The following is a 22,333-nucleotide window of genomic DNA, read 5'->3' on the forward strand; positions in this document are numbered from 1 at the left end:
AACAGAGGCACCAGTGGGACAAGGCAGGTATCTGCTCCCCAAAACATCACTGTAGAGACGGTCGGTTCCACATACACTGAATCATGGTCTCCTCCGTAACTGGCTGATAAATGCATTGGGGACAGTGGTGACACCAGGCAAGTGGGTCAGGTCTGTCTGGGTTACTCAGGAAACTCTGCCCAGAAGGAGCTATTCAAGTGGGGTTTCAAGGCTCAGAGTGGATCGCTCAGGTAGAAAGGAAGTGGATAAAGTTCAAAGGCAGAAAGTATAGCCTGAGGAAAGACATGGGGACCGCACACATCTGGGTGAGTCTGGGGAAATGGGCACAGAGACGGGACGCAGACCAGAGCGTGGAGTTTCAGGAACACCTCTAGAGTCTGAGGCAGGGAGGGCTGGAGACAGGGCGTTCTCTGATGGAGAGTCTCCTGGGCCAGAAAAGATGAGGCTTTACCCTTGAGCTTGAGAAAAAGGAGGGGATGGTTTCCGAAGGTGTCTCTGTTTAGCTGCTTGGCTAGAAATGAAACTGACTTTGCTTAGTAATCTTTAACATCATTGAATTTTAATTGATTAAAACCAACCCTCCAGCCCAGCGCTGCCCAAAGGAACTATAATGCAAGACATATCGCATAATTTTAAATGGCCTGTAGCCATATTTAAAAAAATAAGAAGAAACAGGTCAAGTTATTTTTCATAGTATATTTTATTTAACCTAATATATCCAAAATATTACAATTTCAGCATGTGGTCAATATAAATAATTGTTAGTGGCATTCTTTATGCTGCAGCTTAGAAATCTGGTGTCTATTCTCACACTCATAGAACACCCCCGTTGGGTGGCTGTATTTCTAGGGCTCTGTGAGCCACCATGTCTTGGATATTGCAGCTCTGGCCTTACTCACACTCTGCACAACCGGCTTTTCTGGACTCCTCATAGACATTCACCTACAGGAGCTGGAAAATAGAAACTATAAATGGTATTTCCCAATGGTAATGCAAGCATGTGTTTCTAGGCATGGGCAGGACAAATGACCTGCAGGATTATTTCCTCTTTCATCTTCAGGGGTGACCGTGAAGAATCTTCAGGGCTTCCAAGTCCTACAGAACGTTTTCCACAAAGCCAGCAACCCCGTCCTCTGCACCAAAGTCCTAGCAGCCATCAGGACCATGTGGGCCTGGAACGCCCGCAACTTCTTCCTGCTGGAGTGGACCCTGCAGCCCATCTCGCAGTTTGTGGAGATCATGCCCCTGAAGGCAGCCCCAGTGCAGAAGCAATTCTTCCAGCTGCTGGAGGCCCTGGTCTTTGAGCTGCATTATGTGCCCCACGAGATCCTGCGGAAGGTGCAGTGCCTGATCAAGGACAGCCCCGAGTCACCATGTACCCTGGTGGCCCTGCAGAGTGTCCTCAAGATAGTTGGCAGGGACCTTCTCTTCACTGACATCTTCCGGGACTCTGGTCTCCTTGGCCTGCTGCTGGCTCAGCTGCGAAAGCGGGCCAAGATCCTGAGGAAGTCAGGTGCTTCCCGGGAGTGTTGGGAAGGGTAGGAGGAGCAGGCTGGTGGCGGGGGGTGGGGAAGGGGTCTATGTGCCATTCTGCCACCCAGCAACATAACAGAAAAAATGAGTGTGCCCATGTCACCTGGAATGGGGGGGGGTGTTTGGAGAAGGTATCTTGGGGCACATGGCTTTGCAGAGTGGACAGTCCCTCTATTTCCTGTAACCAGATTGATCTTCCCCATGAAGAGGCCAGAGAGATGGGTGTACCTTTAAACAGACTCATGGGGCTAACTCAGGCCTGGTGAATTCTCAGCTTGCAGTTATCTCCTACACTGGATGGTGTCTGAGTATGTAGATGGAGAGATGTTAGGGAGGCAAGGATGCTCCGAGAGTCCTGGGGCTCTGGCAGGGCAGAGGGTATAGCAGGTGTGTGTTAGGGGGTCAGCTGGTACACAGGCTCCTTTAGGTGCTATCAGGCCCAGTGTTCTCCCACCTGGAGCAGTGATCACTGTGATCCAGTTTCCCCCTCCAAGTCTTGTCCCACTTCTTGTGTTTTGTGTCCTCCTGGGCTCTGCACCTGTGGCTCCTTGGCAACATTCCTTCACCCCTCCACTGGCCCTGTGCTCTTAACCTCAGCAGCTTCTGCTTCCCCCCAGGGACTCCAGGATCCCTTCTGTCCAGGCAGGAGTGCTGGCTGGGCCCTCTCATTGCCTGACCACAGCCCCAGGCACATACCCTGATGTGGTTTGTCCACGGCCCCCAGCTCCACCAACCTGCAGATAGGAGCCAAGGTTTGAGAACGCCTTTCCCAGTTCTTCTTGGCTTTCCTGCACCTGCCCCTCTGGGCTTTCAGCCTGGAGAAGTCACACCAGGACATTGAATCCAGCCACTTACCTCTCTGCAACATTTGGTCTTTTCTCCTAGTGCACTGGGTGAGAGGGAATGAGGGCTCTCTAGCCATTGGCTGCTTTTGGAATTGGGCTTCAGACTCAGACTGATGTCATCTGTCCGTCTGTTCACTGGGCCTGTCTGAGGGGAGGAAGCTGAGGGAGAGAGTGTGGGCACTGGGGCCAGACAGCCCTGGACGGAAATCCTGGTTATGTTACTTAGGAGCTGAGTGATCCTGAGCAAGTTCCTTAACCTCTCTGAGCCACTTTCCTCCTGTTAAATGGGTACAAGAATGTCTACATCATAAGGATGTGGTCAGCATTAAATGAGGAAGTACTGAGGTCCCCTTGCTGTACCTGGAGCATCACAGGTGCTCAAAAAACGTTAGTTGTCTTCTCCCCTGCAGCTTCTTGGCAATGCATGGAGGACTAAGACAGACAGGCAACTCTGGGATGCCTGGAAGGACTCACATCTCCCTGGGAGTGTTTGTAAATCGGGTCAAGATGGTGGATGAGGAGCTCCCTGCTTTACATATGTGGGCCTCTGGGCTGGGCCTTGGAGACCGTCCCACCACGTACTTTTTTCCACTGCCCTTCACATAGTGTTTTTGTTTAATGTTTCTGTGGTACCCTACTGTGTAATGCTTCCCAGCAGCCTGCTGTTGAATTTGCTTTTAAATCCCATCTCCAGACTTAGGACCATTCCCAGCAGAATTTGAACTTTTTTGTGAGCTGATGTATCCGGTCTTACTTTATGATTTCTATTGTCGTAGTGTTATAATGCTAGTTGTATTTCATTGTTATAGTGTCTCATGTCTAGTGTTTCTGTTGTTTCTTATTTTTCTTAGATACTTTGTCTCCTGGTTAATAAACTCTGCCTTTATTCACTCATTCAATCATTCCCCAAATAGGTGTTGGGCTTCCCTCTTGTGTCAGGCACTTTTCTGGCACTCAGGATGCAACAGTGGACACACAGGCCTGGTTTGCCCTCATGAATCTAATGGAAACACCCATCCACTCCAGAATCTGGCAAGCCTCTCCACACCTCAGGTGGGAGCTGGCAGTCCTCCCTCCCAGCCATGAATGGCAAAATACAAAACTGTCCAGAGGAAATTCAAAGAGGTGGGCTTTGGACATTGTATAGAATAGTGGTTCTCAAAGAGTTGTCCTTAGACCAGCTCCATTAACATCGTCTGGGAACTTATAAAAAATGCAATTATAGCATCCCACCTAAGACCTCCTAAGCTAGAAATTCTGGGGAGGAATTCCAGCTTCTGATTTTAGCATGCCTTCTAGGGGATTTTGTTGTGCTTAAGTTGGAGCTCCAACGGTTATAAGGAATAATAGGGTGACTTCTTCTGAATTAGGATGCACACACACTCTCTTAAAATAGAAGCATTATGTTCTCATTTCCTCGAGAATATAGGGAACTAATGGAATCAGAGATTTGGGGTCATACCAGGTGTACTTAAGATTTTGTTTATTGCTTCTTAAATATGGCAGGAAACAAAGAGTCCATATTTGGTGTTCAGGATACAGAGAGAGAACTGACCTGTGTGATGCTGAGAACTGTGGTCACACTTCTGAGAGGCTCAGTACGGAATGCAGGTAAGAGGGGCACCAAACTCATTTTGTCACTGCTGGGCAACACATTAACTGTCTCCCATGATTTATGTCCATGTTGCCAGGTTATAGCCAAGGAATAACCAACATGAAAGCTGTGGCTAATATCCATTTGCTGGTTGATGTCCAGTGATCAGTAAATTGGTAGACATCTTGGTTGACAAATTTTACTTTTAAGATCATTGAATAAGGTTGGGATAGAGATATCCTAAAGTTATGAGACCACATAAATTACCCTCTTTCAAGTAAAATCTATGAATATCCTGCTGCATGGACTAAGTTGCTTTTCAAAAAAATCAGAATTGTAAAACGTAGGTAATGAAAACTAACCATTTTTAAGAGGCTTCCAGCCCCTGATGAGCTCGATAGCTCCATCCATACAATACATTTTTAGCTTCTTATGATCCTGTGACTTCCATGTTTTTTAATTTGGTGTATTAACTATGCATGTGTATATGTTATGTTACGAAGCAGATGCATCAACAAAGTGACATCATTGGTTTGGTGATTTGGGGTGTCTTTATCTGAGCCCCTCATAGATTAACAATACCAAATGTGAATAATTATTTCATATCCAGAAACTCTGTAATGTTAGACTATCAAAGATTCCCTGGCGGTACTGGTTAAAATGCATATTCCTAGGCTCACTCCCAGAGATTTAATTAGTAGCTGGTCAAGGTAGAGCTCAGGAATTTACTTTTTTTTTTTTTTTAAAGTAGGCTCCATGCCCCACATGGAGCCCAGTATGGGGCTTGAACTCAAGTTCATAAGATCAAGAGTCAGATGCTTAACAGAACGAGCCACCCAGGCAACCCAGGGAACTACCTTAAAACAGTCTTCCAAGATGATTTCCATGTAGGGATGCCTAGCCTATCAGTGGCGAATTCCTGTCTCATGGAGCTGACCAGCTCAAGTCCACGTCATGCCACGTGAATGATCTGGTTACTTCCTAGTTCTTATTCCACACGTGATCACACCAAATATCAATCCTGCAGAGGAAATGCTTAGGATTACTTTTAAACAAAAGTATGCCACTAGTCAAACTTCTTTCATCCATCCCCCCACTCTAGGAAACTAGCTCAGAATTATATATGTTCATAACTTTAATTTTTTAAAATTAATTTATTTATTTGACAGAAAAAGATTACAAGTAGGCAAAGAGTCAGGCAGAGAGAGAGGGGGAAGCAGGCTCCCTGCCGAGCAGAGAGCCCGATGCGGGGCTCGATCCCAGGACCCTGGGATCATGACCTGAGCAGAAGGCAGAGGCTTTAACCCACTGAGCCACCCAGGTGCCTCTATATGTTCATAACTTTAATTCTGGTTTGTTTTCAATACGAATTTTGGCAGAGAAGAGAGAGAATTGCCCTTGGCCCTGGATTAGGGTATGAACTGGCAATAAAGGATAGAGGTACGATCTAGTTAACATTATATTAGGTAGGTTTCCAAGAAAAATTCACTGAAAAATTTTTAGAAAAAAATTTCAAAAGTAGAATTTTCATTGAATTAAAAAAAAAAAGGTATTTTGTTTGTTTGGTTTTGTTTTTTTAATTTTTCCACAGCTCAGCTTCTCTTTTCCTCTTCTCATTGTAATAGTGGGTATAGATTTTGAAAATTTAAAAAAAAAAAATCTCTGGAGCCTGGGTGGCTCAGTTGGTTAAGGTTTTTCCTTCGGCTCAGGTCGTGATCCTGGGGTCCTGGGATCGAGTCCCGCGTTGGGCTCCTTGTCCAGCGGGGAGCCTGCTTCTCTCTCTGCCTCTGCCTGTGACTCTGCCTGCTTGTGCTCTCTCTCTGACAATAAATAAATAAGAAATCTAAAAATTCTCTATTGGGCAGAGGACACACCTATAAAGGGCACAAAACACACTTGGATGTTGTAAGAGAAAGTCTTCTTGTCATTAAAATGAAGGTGCTGAGGCCCCATGGCTTTAGCCCCATACTGTCTGTCTGGTCCTCAGTTGTCCTCAAAGACCACGGCATGGTGCCCTTCATCAAGATCTTCCTGGATGATGACTGGTACCGGGGAGCCTCACTTAGCATCCTGGAGCAGCTGTCCATCATCAACGCTGAGGAGTACATGAGCATCATGGTGGGCGCTCTCTGTTCGTCCACTCAAGGCGAGCTGCAGCTGAAGCTGGATCTTCTGCAGGTGATGTCAGGTCTCCCTTTGCGACGGGCTTGCCCGCGGACAGGTGGCTGGTGACAGGCATTCGCACGGTGCATTCCCTGGGTCACTGTATTGCCCGCGTAGGGTAGCACTAGCTGCTATCACCAAGGTATCCCACATCCTTGGTAGCCCTGTCAGGTGTTCCCTTTCTCTGTCTAGTCCAACCAGGGATGGAGGGGGATGCCATTCAGGAACCGCTGTCACCTGCACATCTCATCCATCCAGGAGACAAAGGAGCACAGAGAGTTGCACCAGGTGATCTGCAGGCCTGCAACCCTGCAATGGGTTCACTTCTGTCCAACTTTCTTTGCACACAACACATTTGGATATGAGGGGAGCTAGGAAAGGTAGTCGGGCTGGGCGGTGACTTCGCGGCAACACGGTCAGCTGGGGAAGTGGAGTCTGAGTCAGTGGTGGCCAAGCAGCTGCCTGGTTTACTGGACCAGCATTCAGTGAGTGTCTACCTCCTGGCAGCGGAGGGCCTGGGACACACAGCTGTCCACGAGCTCCCAGACTGGGGCTCATAGGAAGTGAGCCATCATTGCAGTGCTGTGTGGTGATGCCCTGGAAAGTACTGGGCACAGGCTTCGCCATGGGAGCAGAGGACTAGAAGAGCCCAGTCCTGCCCTGCGTGTTGAGGAAGGCTTGCACAGGGGGTTACTGGACCTAAGACGAGGATGTAAGGGGTGGGCAGAGGTCTGGCCATGGAGGACACAAGGGGAGGAGTAAAACCAGGGTGTCACTTGTGGGTAATCAAGACGAGTGTAGGTTTTGTTTCTGAAATACTAAATCTGAAATATTAAGGATCATCAAACAATCGTAACACAGTTAAAGTGGTAACACCTGTCCTCACCACCATCCCTTCTGCCTTACAATTCTGTTGTTGTTGCTCTTCCATTCCTTTTGTCTTTGGGGCCTTACACATTTTTAAAGATTCCCTTTCTTTTGTTATATGCGGTTGAAGAGAAGAGCAGAGGAAAATGTGAGTATCCCCTAGGGACCGCTCACGTACATGGGCAGCACAACTCCATGCACAACACACGCTCGCGTCTCCGTGACATACTGCCTTTGATCACCGGCGAATTAAAAAAAAAAATACAGAGTTGCTCTGACTTCCAAAATTAAACCAGCAGGCTTACTCAGCCATGACTATTTCTGTACAAAACCCTTTTAACATTTAGAGAATGGTGCTTGGTTTCTTTTACCTACTTGCTTCTCCACAGAGCCAGTCACTGTCACGGGACTGCCGGAGATGTGTTCCCATCACCACATGGCCTGAGCCGGCGGGCTTGGCCTGGCCAAGGCATCACGAGATGCCAATCCCAAAGGAACAGAATGACCATAATTACCACACATTTCACAGATGACCAGAACCAAAGCAGTGATTTAGTTGTGGAGCCAAAGAAATCAGCTTTAAATGAAATAAAACCAGACTTACATGAAACAAAAAGTTAACTGTCTTTTGAAAGATAAAGATACTAGAGTCCCATGATCATGTGAGGTAAAGGGACAGACAGGGCTATGTGGGAGAGAGTAAGGGGGAGAGAGATATCAAGAACTAAAGGCAATTTACAGCTTGGGAAGACTTTAGCTTCCTGTGATCCAGTCTTAATGTTCCAGCAGAGACATGGCCAGAAATGTATTAGAAAGCATCTAATACAAATTATGAGTTGAGCTTGAATCTAAGACTAATGGCTTAAAATCTGGAGATCTTTCCTCTTTAGCATGCTATTATTACAGTTTTTTCTCACATGTCTGTCTTCAGCCTGATTCACATGAGCCTTATGCTGATAAGCAACAGAGAAGGCATATGACCAAAGTCGTGAGGACTTGGGTTTCTTGGAGGATGAATCATTGAAATCCCCATCTGTTTCTGGCATTTTCATACTGCAAGTCCGACAGATCCACAGAGGGGAAAGTTTTGACTTTCCTTGGCGAGAGCAAGTGTTTCTATGTCCGTTACAGAGTACTCTGCTTTGCTCATGAAAAGTTCATCTTCTTTGCTGTGTAGCCCAGAGGCACCTTATTGGAGTCCTGTTACCCTTGGGTAATAGGACTGCATTTCTAGAATTAGCAATGTAAAGTCTTCCTGGTGTTTTACAGATTCAATATAGTTTCAGAATCATGCTATCAAGGGATTAACACTGTGTAAGCTTATTTAACAAAGTCATACCCTGTTGTTCAATGTGCCATTTTCTCCGTGGGTGCTGGGTCACTGCTGTGTGGTTGCAGGGTGGCGCCTGGAGCTGCCTAGGGCTCTCCCAGGACCAGGGCCGTAGACACGCTGTTGCTCCGGTGGGTGGCGGGGATGCATGGTGCTGCTCCCCCCTGGCCCATCACTGAGTCATGTGAGTGACTATCCAATGTTTGCTGGAGTCTGATATAGAATCTGTATTTGTTCTAAACATCTTGGGAATCCGCTGGAACTTTAGGAACAAAGATGGCAAATTAGCTTTTTCTGGTTGGATCTCCCTCTTTGGAAGCTGAGTGTGGACTCTGCCTGAAGCACTGGGCCTGCAAAGTGAGTCAGATGTAGGATGCGGGGGAAATGATGGAGTGGGGTGGTCTCAAAGGTAGAACCCTCAGCCCTCCCCTTGCAAGGCTTGCCATCTCTGACATGCATTTCTATCCAGGTATGACCCTCACTTCCTTTCCCTGAGGCAGTCGGCCAGCAGCTTTGGAGGAGAGAATTCCTCCAGAAACAACTGCCTTCGGGCAGTTTCCAAAATCCAGGTGGCGCTTTCATACCAACACACAAGCACATGTGACTTCACCACCTAATCCTGGCAAATGATAATTGAGTTAAAGAATAATGTAAGCAAATGAATTTCCTCCCCACTGCCAGTGGGACTGTGATTGGGTTATGCACAAATTCAGATTGATCTGCTAATATACATTTAGCTGTTCAACTCTGGGCTTAATCACATTACCTCACGAGTCTTCCAGCATGACACATGGAAAATTATGAGGAATAACACATAATAGAATGTGAAATAAATCCGGTTAGTCCTAATGTCGTTAACGCTTTGCAGCAGACATCCATTTTATAGATTCAAGCTGGAGGGATACTAACTCTGAGACGATGACATGGTAACTGAGTTAAGGAGGAGAAAATGTGCTTAACGTTGACCTTTCTTGAAATGTGTCAACCCTAGCCTGATTACTTTGACTTCAGCTGATTAAATTTACTCCCTTCCGCAGGCTTGCAAGCCCTGGTGATGCATTGCCACGCAAAGTTGAATGACAGTAATGGAGACCCTCCTCCTAGGCCCCCAGTTCCTGACAAATCGTTTCCCGAAGTAGCACAGTATTTATTTTCCTTTATGATAGAAATGTTTCTCTTTAGTTGCTATGAAATTAAGCCTTTGTAATTGGATTTTGGACTCTTTACTTTATGACTCTGCAAATATGAAATTAACCCCATCCCAAGAAATAATAGAGCCGTCTAAGTTCTAATGAGATTACCCCCATTTTAGATAATGATTTTGAATTTAATAAATCAAACAAAGCAACAATTAAGGACAGCCATTTCTTTCTCCTCCCCCCTCCCAACAGGAGGAGAAAGGAGCCATCTAGGAATTACAGGAGACAGACCTTCTGCGAGATATGGGTCTTAAGAAGGACTTTCATTGGGTTGCTCTGTTTTAAAAGTATCTGCTCTCAACACTCTTTGAAGTATAGAGTCCTTTTGAACAATATCTGGTGTCAAATTAGATAATTGGAAGGTGGCTTCTTGGATTAGAGGAGAGTTTGGTGGTCACCCAGTGCGTGTAATTTGATTTGTTTGTTTTTTGATCATTCTCCCTTTTTCATACTTGTTTTGTCATGTGTCCTTGTGATAAATGGCTTAGTTTCATTCAATTAATTTACCTTAAACAACTTCCTACTGGTTCTAGGAGACACAGAAAGCACTCCTGTCAGTTTAGAGGGTTTAACATCCTAGAACTTAAAATTTCCCAATGTCTTGGTGATTGGTGACCAGACACAAGGCCACGCTCTACCATATACCAGTGCTCCTCCTTTTACATGGAATGTCAATTGGTGGGAAGAGACCACCACCAAAAACACACTTCAAGGTCAGAGTGGGTTTCCAATTTGGTGGAAGAAATAATATTCTGTTGGGTGTGAGTTGCTCATACAAGGCAGGCACAGATGTAGCAGATCTGTGTGTGGTTTGTCCTGGCCCCAAGTCCCATGGTGGTGTGTAGGGACAGGCTGCTGCTGCAACATAGAGAAAGGCCTTTCTTGTCTTGAAGGCTTAGTGTTGCTCCAGTGGCTAGTGGGGAGACATGAGGTTGAACTTCACACTCACTAAGCACCACCCTTCTGGAGAACCTTCTTTAACAGTTTACATGCTTCTTTTGAGGACCTGCCTATAAAATCACACTTCTCTGGGTTTTGAGCCAAATTCAGAAGTAGTTAGGCTATATATTTTCCTTCCTTCCTTATCTCCTTCCCTCCCTTCCTTCCTTCCTTGTCTTCTTCCCTCCTTCCTTCCTTCCCTCTCTCCCGTACTCCCTCCAAAAATTTGTTGAATACCTAATATACATCACACACTGTCCTCAATGAATGGCACATTGTAAGTTCTCAATAACTGTTTGATTTTAGAAGGAAAGAAAAGTTTATCTAGGAATATATCAGTGATCTGGAGAAGGCAGATTCTGCCATGAATGTTATGATAGCTTAAAATCCACATGTGGTCTATTCTATAAGCTAGAGTTATGCTTCCTTCCATTAAACATTTCTCTCCTCTACCTTGATTCCTTCATATTTTCACACCAGATATCAAGCAGATTCACTTTATCATCTTTCTTCATTTAATAGAGGCCCTCATGTTTGCACAGAAAGGGAGACAAATAATGATAAGCTACCTTATGGCGATTTCACTGCGAGTTCTTTGCAGTACAAGGGATGGCTCATCCCACTCATCGAGCAAATATTTATGAAACGTGTGCTACATTCTGTGGCACTGAGTTGCCTGATTTCATGGAGCTTCAGTCTAGTGGAGGCTGAGACAATTTCCAAGTCAATTCATGGCAGTGTGAAGAGAGTCTGGTTCAACAACGGACAGGGGGCTGTGTGAGCCCTTGACCTGGGGACTGTACAATTCAGCAGTCAAAGGACACTTTCTGGAGGGAGATGCATTGAAGTTAAGACCCAGGACAGGAAACCAGTGCAATCCCTGAGCATAGGCCTTGACAGCATTCATTTGTAAGGAGTGGAAACCCTAACTAAAAGAAAGAGGAACCAGGTGGACACAGTTTCAGAATCACTCTCAGGTAGCCCGCTGCTCCCACAATTTGACCAGGGAAAAGCATGTGCAATGCCTTGGCAGTGGTGTGCGGGAGCTCGGCCTTAACAAGCTGCCTCCTGGGCTCTCCTCATTTTTATCCTGTTGGTGTTTCAGTCTCTTCTCAGGATCCTGGAGACCCCCAAAGGTCGTGCTGCTTTCAGAGTGTCCAGTGGCTTCAATGGACTCCTGTCACTGCTCTCTGACCTGGAGGGGTCGCTCCAGGAGCCCCCGCTGCAGACATGGGCGATGGTGTCCCCCAGCCAGACCCTGGACCTGGTCCTGCACACCCTCTGTGCCTTGTCCGCGGCATTGCACCTGGACCCTGTCAATGGTGATTTCTTCAAGAGGAATGGGCTTTTTGAGAAGTTGGCTGAAGACCTCTGTTTGCTGGGCTGTTTTGGAGCCCAGGAGGAAGTGGGAGCCCCTCTGCACTCCGGGGAAGACACAAAAGCCAGGCCATTTGCTGATTTGCTGAATGTGGCCTTTACCTCTACGAGCCCATTCCCACCCAAGATACAGAGCTGCCTGCAGATCCTCAGCTTTCTGGACAGCATGGCCAGTGGCACCCTTCACCTGCGCAGAGACCTGAAGGAGTCCCCAAGGGCTAGGCAGGACCCAGTTGTGAATGCCCAGAAGGAAGAAGCTGGCAGGGATGCCCAAGGCAACTTCAAGCAGTGGCCGGACCTGGAGGAGAGGTAGAGTTTTGCTGCCTGCTTCTGTAATCGGGTCATGAGTGCCTTTCTCTCTCCCGTTTTCTCCCCAATATCCTGTGCATGTGTAGTAGGTCAGAAGCCTAGACCTACAAACTGGGGCAGTGGTGGGGTGTGTGTGGCGGGTGCACAAATGTCACGTGTCTTTTTTCCCTTTAAATCAAGTTAACTTTGACTCCAGTCTCCTCTACTGTGGGAGCTGGCAGAGAGCCAATCTGAGTCAATACGTGGTTAGAAGATGCTTTTGAGTTACACAAGAACTGGGGGGCTTCTCAGATCTTGGAAGCCAAGGGCAGAACTCTGCTGATACGCTCACTTTCTCCATCGCCATCTTTGCTGCTACTCCGGGGAGGCTTGGTGCTTGTGCCCAGCCACCCTGCTGTCCTGGGCAGCCTTTGCCCCACCCGTGCCTCTGCTCTGCCAGAGATGAGGTCATTTGACTTGCAGTATAACCACAGTAACCTTTTCTCCTGTTCTTTCTGGCTGCTTCCACTTCTCGTAACTAAGGCAGTCATCTCCGCTCACCTCTCAGGCCCATCTCCTCCATGAGCCCAGACTTTTGTAGGCAATGCTTTACTTTCATTCCTGCAAGACAGACTTCCACCAAAGCGACTGAGCACAAAGAACGCTGCTCCTTCCTTTGGAATTGCAGGGGAAGAAAATGAAAGAACATAACAGCAATAGTGCGTTATCATTTTGTTTTTTTAAAAAAGATTTTATTTATTTATTTATTTGACAGAGATCGCAAGTAGGCAGAGAGGCAGGCAAAGAGAGAGGGGGAAGCAGGCTCCCTGCTGAGCAGAGAGCCTGATGTGGGGCTTGTTCCCATGACCCTGGGATCATGAACTGAACCAAAGGCAGAGGCTTTAACCCACTGAGCCACCCAGGCACCCCAATGGGTGGGTTATCTTTTTTATTCTCCTTAGATAGCAATGACAAAACACAAGTTAATATTGCAATAAACTGTCTTGCCTTCTACCTCGCCACACTGTCTGACGTTTGCTGCCATGGGACGCCCTTCTGAGAGACGTTGTACCCATTTATCCAAAGATGTTGGATTGGCCATACAGCAGTGCTGGGGGTTGTTGGTGAGGGGGATGAATGCCAAATCTCCAACCATGTAGATAATCATATCATTGTTCTTGTTTCTCCAGCTAATCTGCTAAATTAATTGGTTTTCTAACCTTGCATTGTCACAGACACCAATTTGCTCATGAAGTATTTATTGCTGCCTTTGATTTGTTGATTTTTTTGAAAAGGACTTTTGTTCATGAGAAAGATTGTCCTTTCACACTCTTTTCTTGACTATTTTCACTATCGAGTTTATAGTAGCTGCCTAAAGTGAGTTGGGCAGTGTTGTCTCTTCTATTCTCTGGAAGAGTTTATGTAAATAAAGATCACTGTTCCTATTCCTTAGCTTTGTGACAGAATTTGCCAGTAAAAACCTCATAAGCCCCATGTTTCCTTGTAAGAAGATTTATTTTTGTGAGAATAAACTTTTATTTCTTCTTGAATCATTCTCAATAATTTTTCAAGTTCATTTTCCCATTCTGAGTTCCAATTTACTGGATGGCATAAGGCTGTTCACAACATCCTTTTAACTTTTTGCTCCCGACATCATTTGCTGCTTTTCTCTCTCCTGCACCCCAGCACCCCAGCATTCTTGACAGATTTTTATTTATCAGCGTGTCTCAGGGGCCAACTTTCAGCTTTTCCTATCTCTCTTACATATGCTTTCTATTTCTGTTTTCATTTGGTTGTTCTTATTATGTCCTCTACTTTCTTTGGGTTCATTCTGGTATTCTCTGTAATTTAATTGATTAGGAGACTACTTTTTTTTTTAAAAGATTTTATTTATTTATTTGAGAGAGAGAGGCAGTGAGAGAGCATGAGCATGGAGAAGGTCAGAGGGAGAAGCAGACTCCCCGTGGAGCTGGGAGCCCAATGCGGGACTCGATCCTGGGACTCTGGGATCATGACCTGAGCCGAAGGCAGTCGTCCAACCAACTGAGCCACCCAGGAGTCCCGATTAGGAGACTTCTTAAATGCAAATTTCTGCCACTTTACTTGAGCTATATCATGTAGCTTTCATTATATTGCACTTTCAATATTATTTAGTCCTGAATATTTTAATTTACTTTGTGACTTATAGTTTGATTCTTGAGTCTTATTTGAATTATGAATTTCCAAAGTTACAGAATATTTTTGGTCATCTTTCATTGTTGTTGAGTTCTAATTTTATCATCATGAGAGAAGGTGGGCTGTATGATGGCAATGCTCGGAAATTAGTTAAACTTGACTTTGTGGCCTCCCATGTGACTAATCTTCATAAGTGTTCTATGGGTGCTTGAAAAGAATGCATATTTTCCAGTTGTAACACTCAGTGCTCTATTTCTGTCCTTTACATCAAATTTGTCTATTGTCTTCTTCAAATTTTCAGATTATTTAATCTTCTTGATACATCAGTTACTAACCTGTGTTAGATATTTTTCATCGTTGTGATAGATTTGTCAATTTCTGTTCATTTTTGCCTTACATCTGAGGATATTGGAATCACACATATTGACAATTTTTACATCATCTCATGGAATCAGAAATTTTCACCTTCTATGGTGACCCTCTTTTTTTTTAAATTTTTTTATTTTATTTATTTGACGGAGAGAAATCACAACTAGGCAGAGAGGCAGGCAGAGAAAGAGGAGGAAGCAGGCTCCCTGCGGAGCAGAGAGCCCCACGCGGGGCTCGATCCCAGGACCCTGGAATCATGACCTGAGCTAAAGGCAGAGGCTTTAACCCACTGAGCCACCCAGGCGCCCCTATGGTGACCCTCTTTATCCGCAATAATATATTTTGCCATAAAAACAATTTTGTGTAACCATAAAAAGGCTATGCCAGCTTCCTTTTGGTTAGAATGTACCTGGAATTTAAAAAAAAAAAAATCTATTGTTTTAAGCTTTCTGGGTCCTAATGTTTTAGGTGTTTCTTTTGTCAACACTAAAGAGCTGGTTTTGTTTTTGCTCTATTTTTGTCATTTAACCCAGTGTGGTATTTTTTGGTTATGGAAGCATGTGCTTTGTTTACATTTTTATAATTACTAATATGTTTGGAAAGATTTCTACTTCGCTATTTTGTATTTTCTCTGGTCCCCCTTTTTCTTTTGATTTTTTTCCTTGTCTTCTTTTGAATTATTGGAATTTTAATTTTTTAATTTGATTTTTCCCATTGACTAACTTGGATCTTATACTCTTTAGTCTTTTAGTGATTACCGTAAAATAATTTAACAGTCCTCCTCATAATGTTTAATCCTTTACTCTGTTTACCATTGCTATTTATCTTCATCCTATTTCCAATATATATGTGTTATATGTGTAATATGTAAACACTTGATTCAACTCTTAAATGTACACTTACATTTCTAATGTGTATGTTACTGTTGCCTAATATTAGTTTTGGGCCATGATCAATCTAATCTAAATCTAATTTTAGCTAATCCAACAAATAAGGCATGTATTCATGTATTTTTTGTTGAGGTATAATTGATATATAACATCATATTACTTTCAGGTATGAAACATAGTGATTCAATATATGTGTGTATAAATATTTTAAAGACTATATGAGAGAGAGAGAGAATGGTTGAGTGGGCTGAGGGGCAGGGAGAGAATCTCAAGCAGACTTCTCACTGAGTGTAGAGCTTGATGTGGGGCTTGAGCTCACAAGCTTTGAGGTCATGACCTGAGCAGAAACAAAGACTTGGACGCTCAACCAACTAAGACACCCAGGCACCCCTCAGTATTTGTATATATTGGGAAATGACCACCACAGTAAGTCTAGTAATTAGCACCCATCACCACACTAGTTGTAATTTTTTTTCTTGTGATAGTGCTTTTAAGATTTATTCTCCTTGCAACTTTCAAATAAAAACAATATAGTAATATTAACTGTAGTCACCATGTTGTACCTCATGTTTCCATGACTTGTTTATTTTTAAAACTGGAAATTTTTACCTTTTGACTGCCTTCGCTTTTTTGCCAACCCTCTGTGCCTTGCTTCTGGCAACCCTCTGTGCATTCTCTGTATCTGTGAGCTCTTTTTTTGTTGTTAGATTTCACATGTAAGTGAGATCATATGGTATTTGTCTTTCTCTGAAGTATTTCACTTAGCATAATGCCCTCAAGGTCCATCCATGTTGTCACAAATGACAAGATTTCCTTCCTCAGTGGCTGAATAATATTCCACTGTGTATTTGTACCACATCTTCATCCATTCGTTCATTAATGGTCACTTAGGTTGTTTCTGTACCCTGGCTATGGTAAATAATGCTACAATAAACATAGGGGTACATGTATCTTTTTAAGTTGGTGTTTTCACTTTCTTTGGATAAATATCCAGAAGTAGAATTGCTGGATCATATGGTAGCTCTATTTTTAATTTTTTGAGATATCTTCATATTCTTTTCCATAATGGCTGCATCCATTTACATTCCCACCAGTAGTGCATGACTGTTCCTCACCAACACTTGTTATTTCTTGTCTTTTTGATGATAACCATCCTAACAGGTGTTGAGGTGGTATCTCATTGTGGTATTGATTTGTATGTCTTTAATGATTAGTGATGTAAAGCACTTTTTCATCACCTATATATTTTCTTTGAAACATCTCTTTGGATGTTCTGCCCATTTTTTAAAAAAGATTTTATTGATTTATTTGACACACACAGAGAGAGAGAACACAAGCAGGGAGAGCAGAAGGCAGAGGGAGAGGGAGAAGCAGGCTTCTAGTTGAGCAAGGAGTCCAATGCAGGGCTTGATCCCAGGACCCTGGGATCATGACCTGAGCCGAAGGCAGTTGTTTACGCAACTGAGCCATCCAGGCACCCTGTTCTGCCCATTTTTGATTGGATTTTTTTTCTTAGTATTGAGTTGTATGAACTCTTTATATATTTTGGGTATTGACCCTTTATCATATATACAATTTGAAAATGATTTTCTCTCATTCTCTAGGTTCCCTTTTTGTTTCACTGATGGTTTCTTTTGCTGTACAGAAGTTTTTAAATTTAATTTAGTTCTACTGGTTCATTTTTGCTTTTGTTGTTTTTGCTTTTTGTGTCAAATCCATAAAATCATTGCCAAGACCAATGTCAAGGAGCTTACCATCTATGTTTTCTTTTTTTTTTTTTTTCCATCTATGTTTTCTTTTAGCAGCTTTATGGTTTCAGGTTTTATGTTCACAGCAAGTCTTTAATAATCCATTTTGGGTTAATTTTTGTGTATGTGTAAGGTGATGGTCCAGTTTCATCTTTTGCATGTGGCTGTCTAGTTTTTTCTCAACAGCGTTCATTGAAAAGACTGTCCTTTCCTCACTGTATCGTCTTGGCTCCTTTGTTGTAAATTAATTGACAATATGTATGTGGGTTGATCTCATCTCTCTATTCTGTTCCATTAATCTATGTATCTTATGCCAATGCCAAATTATTTTGATTACTCTATCTTTGTAATGTCTCTTGAAATCAGGGAGCATGATGCCTCCTGCTTTGTTCTTGTTTCTCAAGGTCATGACATCTCTCACTGCACTGGTACCACAGCGGCACCTTGTGAGATGTCCTTGACCAGATTCCAGGCCCTTGTCTTCTTGCTTTGTCTTGGGGAGAACTCCCTTTCTGAGGCTCCCTGATCTCTCTGTTCTGGGGAAGTGTGTCCTTAGGAGGCCTCTATCCTGGCCACCTGGAGAGCATGGAGGTCAATTTGGTATCTCAGCATTGAACCTTATTCTACCAGCTGTTAGAAGGCAGGGAAATAGTTGTCGGCACCGGAAGGCATTAGTAAGTGGTTTTGAGTGATGAGAAGCCATAGTCATTTTTCAAATGTCTCTGGGGGCTAAGCTCTAAACACTTCTATTCATTTAATTCCCTTCCAATCCTAGAACTTTACTAATAAAGAAACCAAAGCTAAGAAAAGATAAATGGCCAAAGTCACACATTTAGTAATTAAGCAATAGGATCAGATTATAATCCCAGGTCTATTTCTAAAACCTGTGTGTGTGTCTGTGTGTCTGTGTGTCTGTATGTCTGTGTGTTTCTGTGGGTATGTGTTCTTCCTGCTTCTTCTGAAAACTCCCACAATAATGACAATGATTTTCCAAATGTTCTGACACAATAGCTTACAGTTTAAACTTGGTCTCGAACCTATGAATGGCATCAACCCACATTCTTTACCGATTAATCCTGTGTCAGATATCACCTTGGTTTCATGATGAGTAATTTTTAAATGTATAAGAGTCAGATTTCATCAATAGAGCAATTTTTTCCTCATTAAAAGAAATACATCACCCTCGACCTTTCCTAATGGTTAGAGAATAAGTGAAACCCTAGCCTCTCATGAGAGTATCTGGGGGATAAAGGCAGGATGGTGGGCTGAGAATGGGACAGGTTGCTCATCCCTGCCCACCATGAACACTTGGCATCTTCTTGGGCAAGTGCCTTGGCTCAGCCCTGTCTGTGCAAAGTGGGCCTTGCTCTCCAGGGAGGAGGGGCAGAGGCCGTGGGCCTTGGACTCAGACCAAATGCTCTATGCCTTCATGGCCATGTTCCTTGGGCCTTATTGCTTTATCTCTGTGAGCTTCAATTTCCTGATTTGAAGGCAGTGGTAATAAAAGTATCCACTTTGAAGGCTGCCATGAGGTGGGGGTTGGAGATGATAACGGTGCTGGTCATCGTGACCACAGCTGCTGTCTCCCAGGTACTTGTGTGCCAGATGCTGTGCTCAGCTTTCCACAAGCATTAGCTGGTTTAATTCATGTAACAACGATGATTTAAGTAACATTGCTCACAAAATGGAAGTTATATATTATGGAATTGCCCAAATATATATGCAATATTTAAGACTGTTGGCTGTCAGAGGACTTGGTTCCTGCCTAGGCTTCGACCTCTCCTGGCCTCTGCTGAGCCTCATGGGTGGACTTCTGTTCATTATATCAACAAAAGGGACAATATCAATGACTTAGAGTTTGAATCCAAGTTGTGGCTATAATGCACATCTGTAAGGGGACATGTTGCCCAAGAAGGCAGTGCGCGCCAGGCAAAGACAAGGTGGCAGGGAATGCTCGGCTGACCAGAGCCCTAACCAGTCCTTTGTCCTCCTCTGCTGCTATTCATCTGGAATTAATAATCACTCAGTAAATATCATGACATCGAAAACCCAGTAAGATTTTACTTTCTGATGTATATAATATATGCTCTCAATTCAAAAGACCCAGTGAGAATGCTTGGCAAACTGTAAAGTTGAAGTATGTGAACTTTTGCCTTTTTCACAGTAGTTGTGGCCCAAATATTTCTACATACCCATGCTTCTAGGATAGTCTAGGGGTTTGCTGGAGTCAGAAGCTCTGCAGACCAGACTGCATGAGGGCTTGACTTTTTGCAGCTCTCTCTGAGGCCTGGGGCCCTGGGATGGAGGCATTTTGGAGGGTGTCTCTCTGATGCTAGCCCTCACTCAGCCCTCCTTGACATCAGCACCCCATTCTCCAAGATTCAATGCCTGGGACAGTGTTGGATCTGGATCTTAGGTGGCTTTGGAGGGTGGCCTGGCTTTTTCCCTGGTAACTCCCTTGAGCTGTCCCCTCCCAAAGGGGTCTTGCTCTGTCACACCTGCCATTCAAACTGGGCTTGCTTTTCCATGCTCCTCTGGACGACCAGGAATTGAATGTGTGGCGTGTGCCCATGCAGACATTATGGGGGACTTGTGCGTGTGCACATGTGAGTACATTGGGTGTTGGCTGTGCATCTCAGGTGTGAGAACCCAGCTGAGCAGGAAGCATCTGCCCAAAGCCTATCGTCCCTCCTGTGGAGCTGTGGCTTTGCAGGGAGCTTTCTCTTAAACCGCCATGCACTAGTCAGCCTTGACCCGCAGCTGACGTTTCATTTTCGGCAGTTTCACTTCTGGCAGCCAGCCATGGTCTGGAAGCAGGTGATCCTCCTTCTGACGAATGGTAGGCAGGCCAAGAGTAGCCTGATGCTGCGGCGTCCCATGCCTGTGTCATCCACGTGACTCCGTCTCTAGGTATTTTATCACTTCCGTCTCCACAGGAGGGGTGTGTAGGGCACAAGAAGATATTTGGAGAGACAGAGAGAGCACATTCACATAACTTTTATTACCGCGTATTATTAGAATTTTTCTATTTATTATTAGTTGCTATTAATCTCTTACTGTGCCTAATTTATAAATTAAACTTTATCATAGGTATGTATGTTTTGGGGGGGAAAAAAACAGGATATACAGGATTTGGCGCCATAGCAAGAACGATGGTTTCTTGTGACTCTTTTTTTTTTTTTTAAAGATTTTATTTCTTTATTTGAGAGAGAGTGACAGAGCGAGAGAGTGTGAGAGAGCGCATGCGCACGCGTATTGAGGGGCCGGGCAGAGGGAGAAGCAGGCTCCTGCTGAGCAGGAAGCTGGTCTCGAAGCCGGTCTTGGGGCTCGATCCCAGGACTCTGGGATATCATGACCTGACCTGAGCCGAAGGCAGCCGCTTAACCAACTGAGCCCCCCAGGCGCCCCTGTTACTGTGGCTTTTGAGATGTCTGACTGTGCAGCTGCCATGCAGCCTAGTGCGGACCTAGTCCCTCCACTGCCGCAGGATGGCCACCCTAGCGTGTCCTTAGCATGTCTCCCGGACAGTGGTGGCGCGGCTCTTCCTTCAGAAGGCTGCTCCTGCCTGTGCCTCTCTGACTCACCCCCTGGTACACATCTAGTCTGGAGAACACGAGTCCATAATTTCAGTAAGCACTCAGGGAATGCCAGCACTGGTGCCAAGTGCTTGGGGCCAGGCACTGGTGACAAATGACACCCTGCCCTAGCCCTACAGCTGGGTGTGGGAGAATCAGAAGTGTGAGTGGATCATTATACCACTGGTGGATGCCACCCAGGGCAGCCCCAGAAAATAAGGGGGAATGGAGCAGCGCACCTGATACAGCCTGGGAGAGGGGTTCTGTGGGGTCTTCCTTGGTGAGACGGATCCCTGAGCTAAGGAAGGATGAGAGAGACAGGTGCCTGGAATGGGAGGGTTTGGAGAAGGCATTCCCAAGCCTGAAATACAGGCTCCACAGCAGCCATATTGAGTGAGGAAAGCCCAAGGCCTTGGCAGGGATTTTGGACTTAGAGCCACACGCTTGAGGGCAGTCCTGAGAGGTGAGCCTGGAAGGGGGTCCAGGCATGAACGACCTGCGGGCTGGCAGGGTGGGGGATGGTATTTCGTAGAGGAGCAGGCAGACAGGTTTGCAGAGGCCACTCTGATGTATGTGTATGTGTGAGAATGTGTGTGAGGGTAGGAGTGTGAGTGTGAATTTGTGATTGTGGTTTTGTGTATGAGTGCGTGTGTGTGTGTGTGTGTGTGTGAGAGAGAGAGAGAGAGAGAGTGAGTGTGGAGGGAGAGAGATGGATAGAAATGAGAATGAGGAAGGGGAGGAAGGCAGGAGCTGGGGGTCTCTCCCCTGGAGTGACGGCAATGACTGGCATCCAGACAAAAGGTTGCTCATGGGAGAACATTCGAAACCTATTTAGGACATAATGTCCAGCCTTGGTAGCCAATGGGATGAGTGTGAGGGAGGAGGGGCTGGCGCACGCCCTGATAGGGAAGCCTTGGTGGAAGATCTGGTTTGGGAGAAGGTGGTGGTTGTCTTGGGTAGTCCGTGCAGACTGCCAAAATGAGATTGTGTTCCTTTTAATTTTCCAGTGAATCACTCAGGAATCCACTGACCTTAGTAAGAAGAGATAGAGTAGCTTGAGCCTGCCCAGAGAATTTGGATATCGTCTGGGTGAGGGATAGTCTGACTTCCACAGCTAAGCAGGAAAAATACATGGATGGATCCGAGCACCATGCCTTATCATGTGCCGCTTCCGTGGTCACACGGAAGATGTGGATAGCCAAACTCAGGCTCTGTGTGATGTGATGTGGTCCCACTGGCTCCAATATCCCCACAGGCTTCTGGATTCTTTGAATGAAATGACATCACTCTTGAAACTTGACCAAGCACCTCTCTTCCCCTGTCCTCAACTCTGGCCTTGAGAGATATATATAATCATGTATATAATCTTGGATTATAACTTTTGGATTGTAACTTTCAGTAACATGCACAGGTCTTTTGCAAGATAGATTGAGCCGTTCAG

The 22,333-nt window shown here is 44.9% G+C and overlaps 1 protein-coding gene across 3 annotated transcripts in view; it reads left to right on the forward strand.

Moving 5' to 3' along the window:
- Positions 1 to 22,333, forward strand: part of WDFY4 (WDFY family member 4) — a 271,420-nt gene that overhangs the window by 36,574 nt on the left and 212,513 nt on the right. For all 3 annotated transcript variants that reach the window (XM_046027423.1, XM_046027426.1, XM_046027425.1), the window contains exons 9-12: positions 1,061 to 1,513; positions 3,885 to 3,989; positions 5,960 to 6,150; positions 11,576 to 12,156. In XM_046027423.1, coding sequence (XP_045883379.1) covers positions 1,061 to 1,513; positions 3,885 to 3,989; positions 5,960 to 6,150; positions 11,576 to 12,156 — 1,330 coding nt within the window. The remainder of the gene's footprint in view (positions 1 to 1,060; positions 1,514 to 3,884; positions 3,990 to 5,959; positions 6,151 to 11,575; positions 12,157 to 22,333) is intronic.

The sequence above is a fragment of the Meles meles genome, chromosome 13, assembly GCF_922984935.1.
Source record: "Meles meles chromosome 13, mMelMel3.1 paternal haplotype, whole genome shotgun sequence".
NCBI classification, from domain to species: Eukaryota; Metazoa; Chordata; class Mammalia; order Carnivora; family Mustelidae; genus Meles; species Meles meles.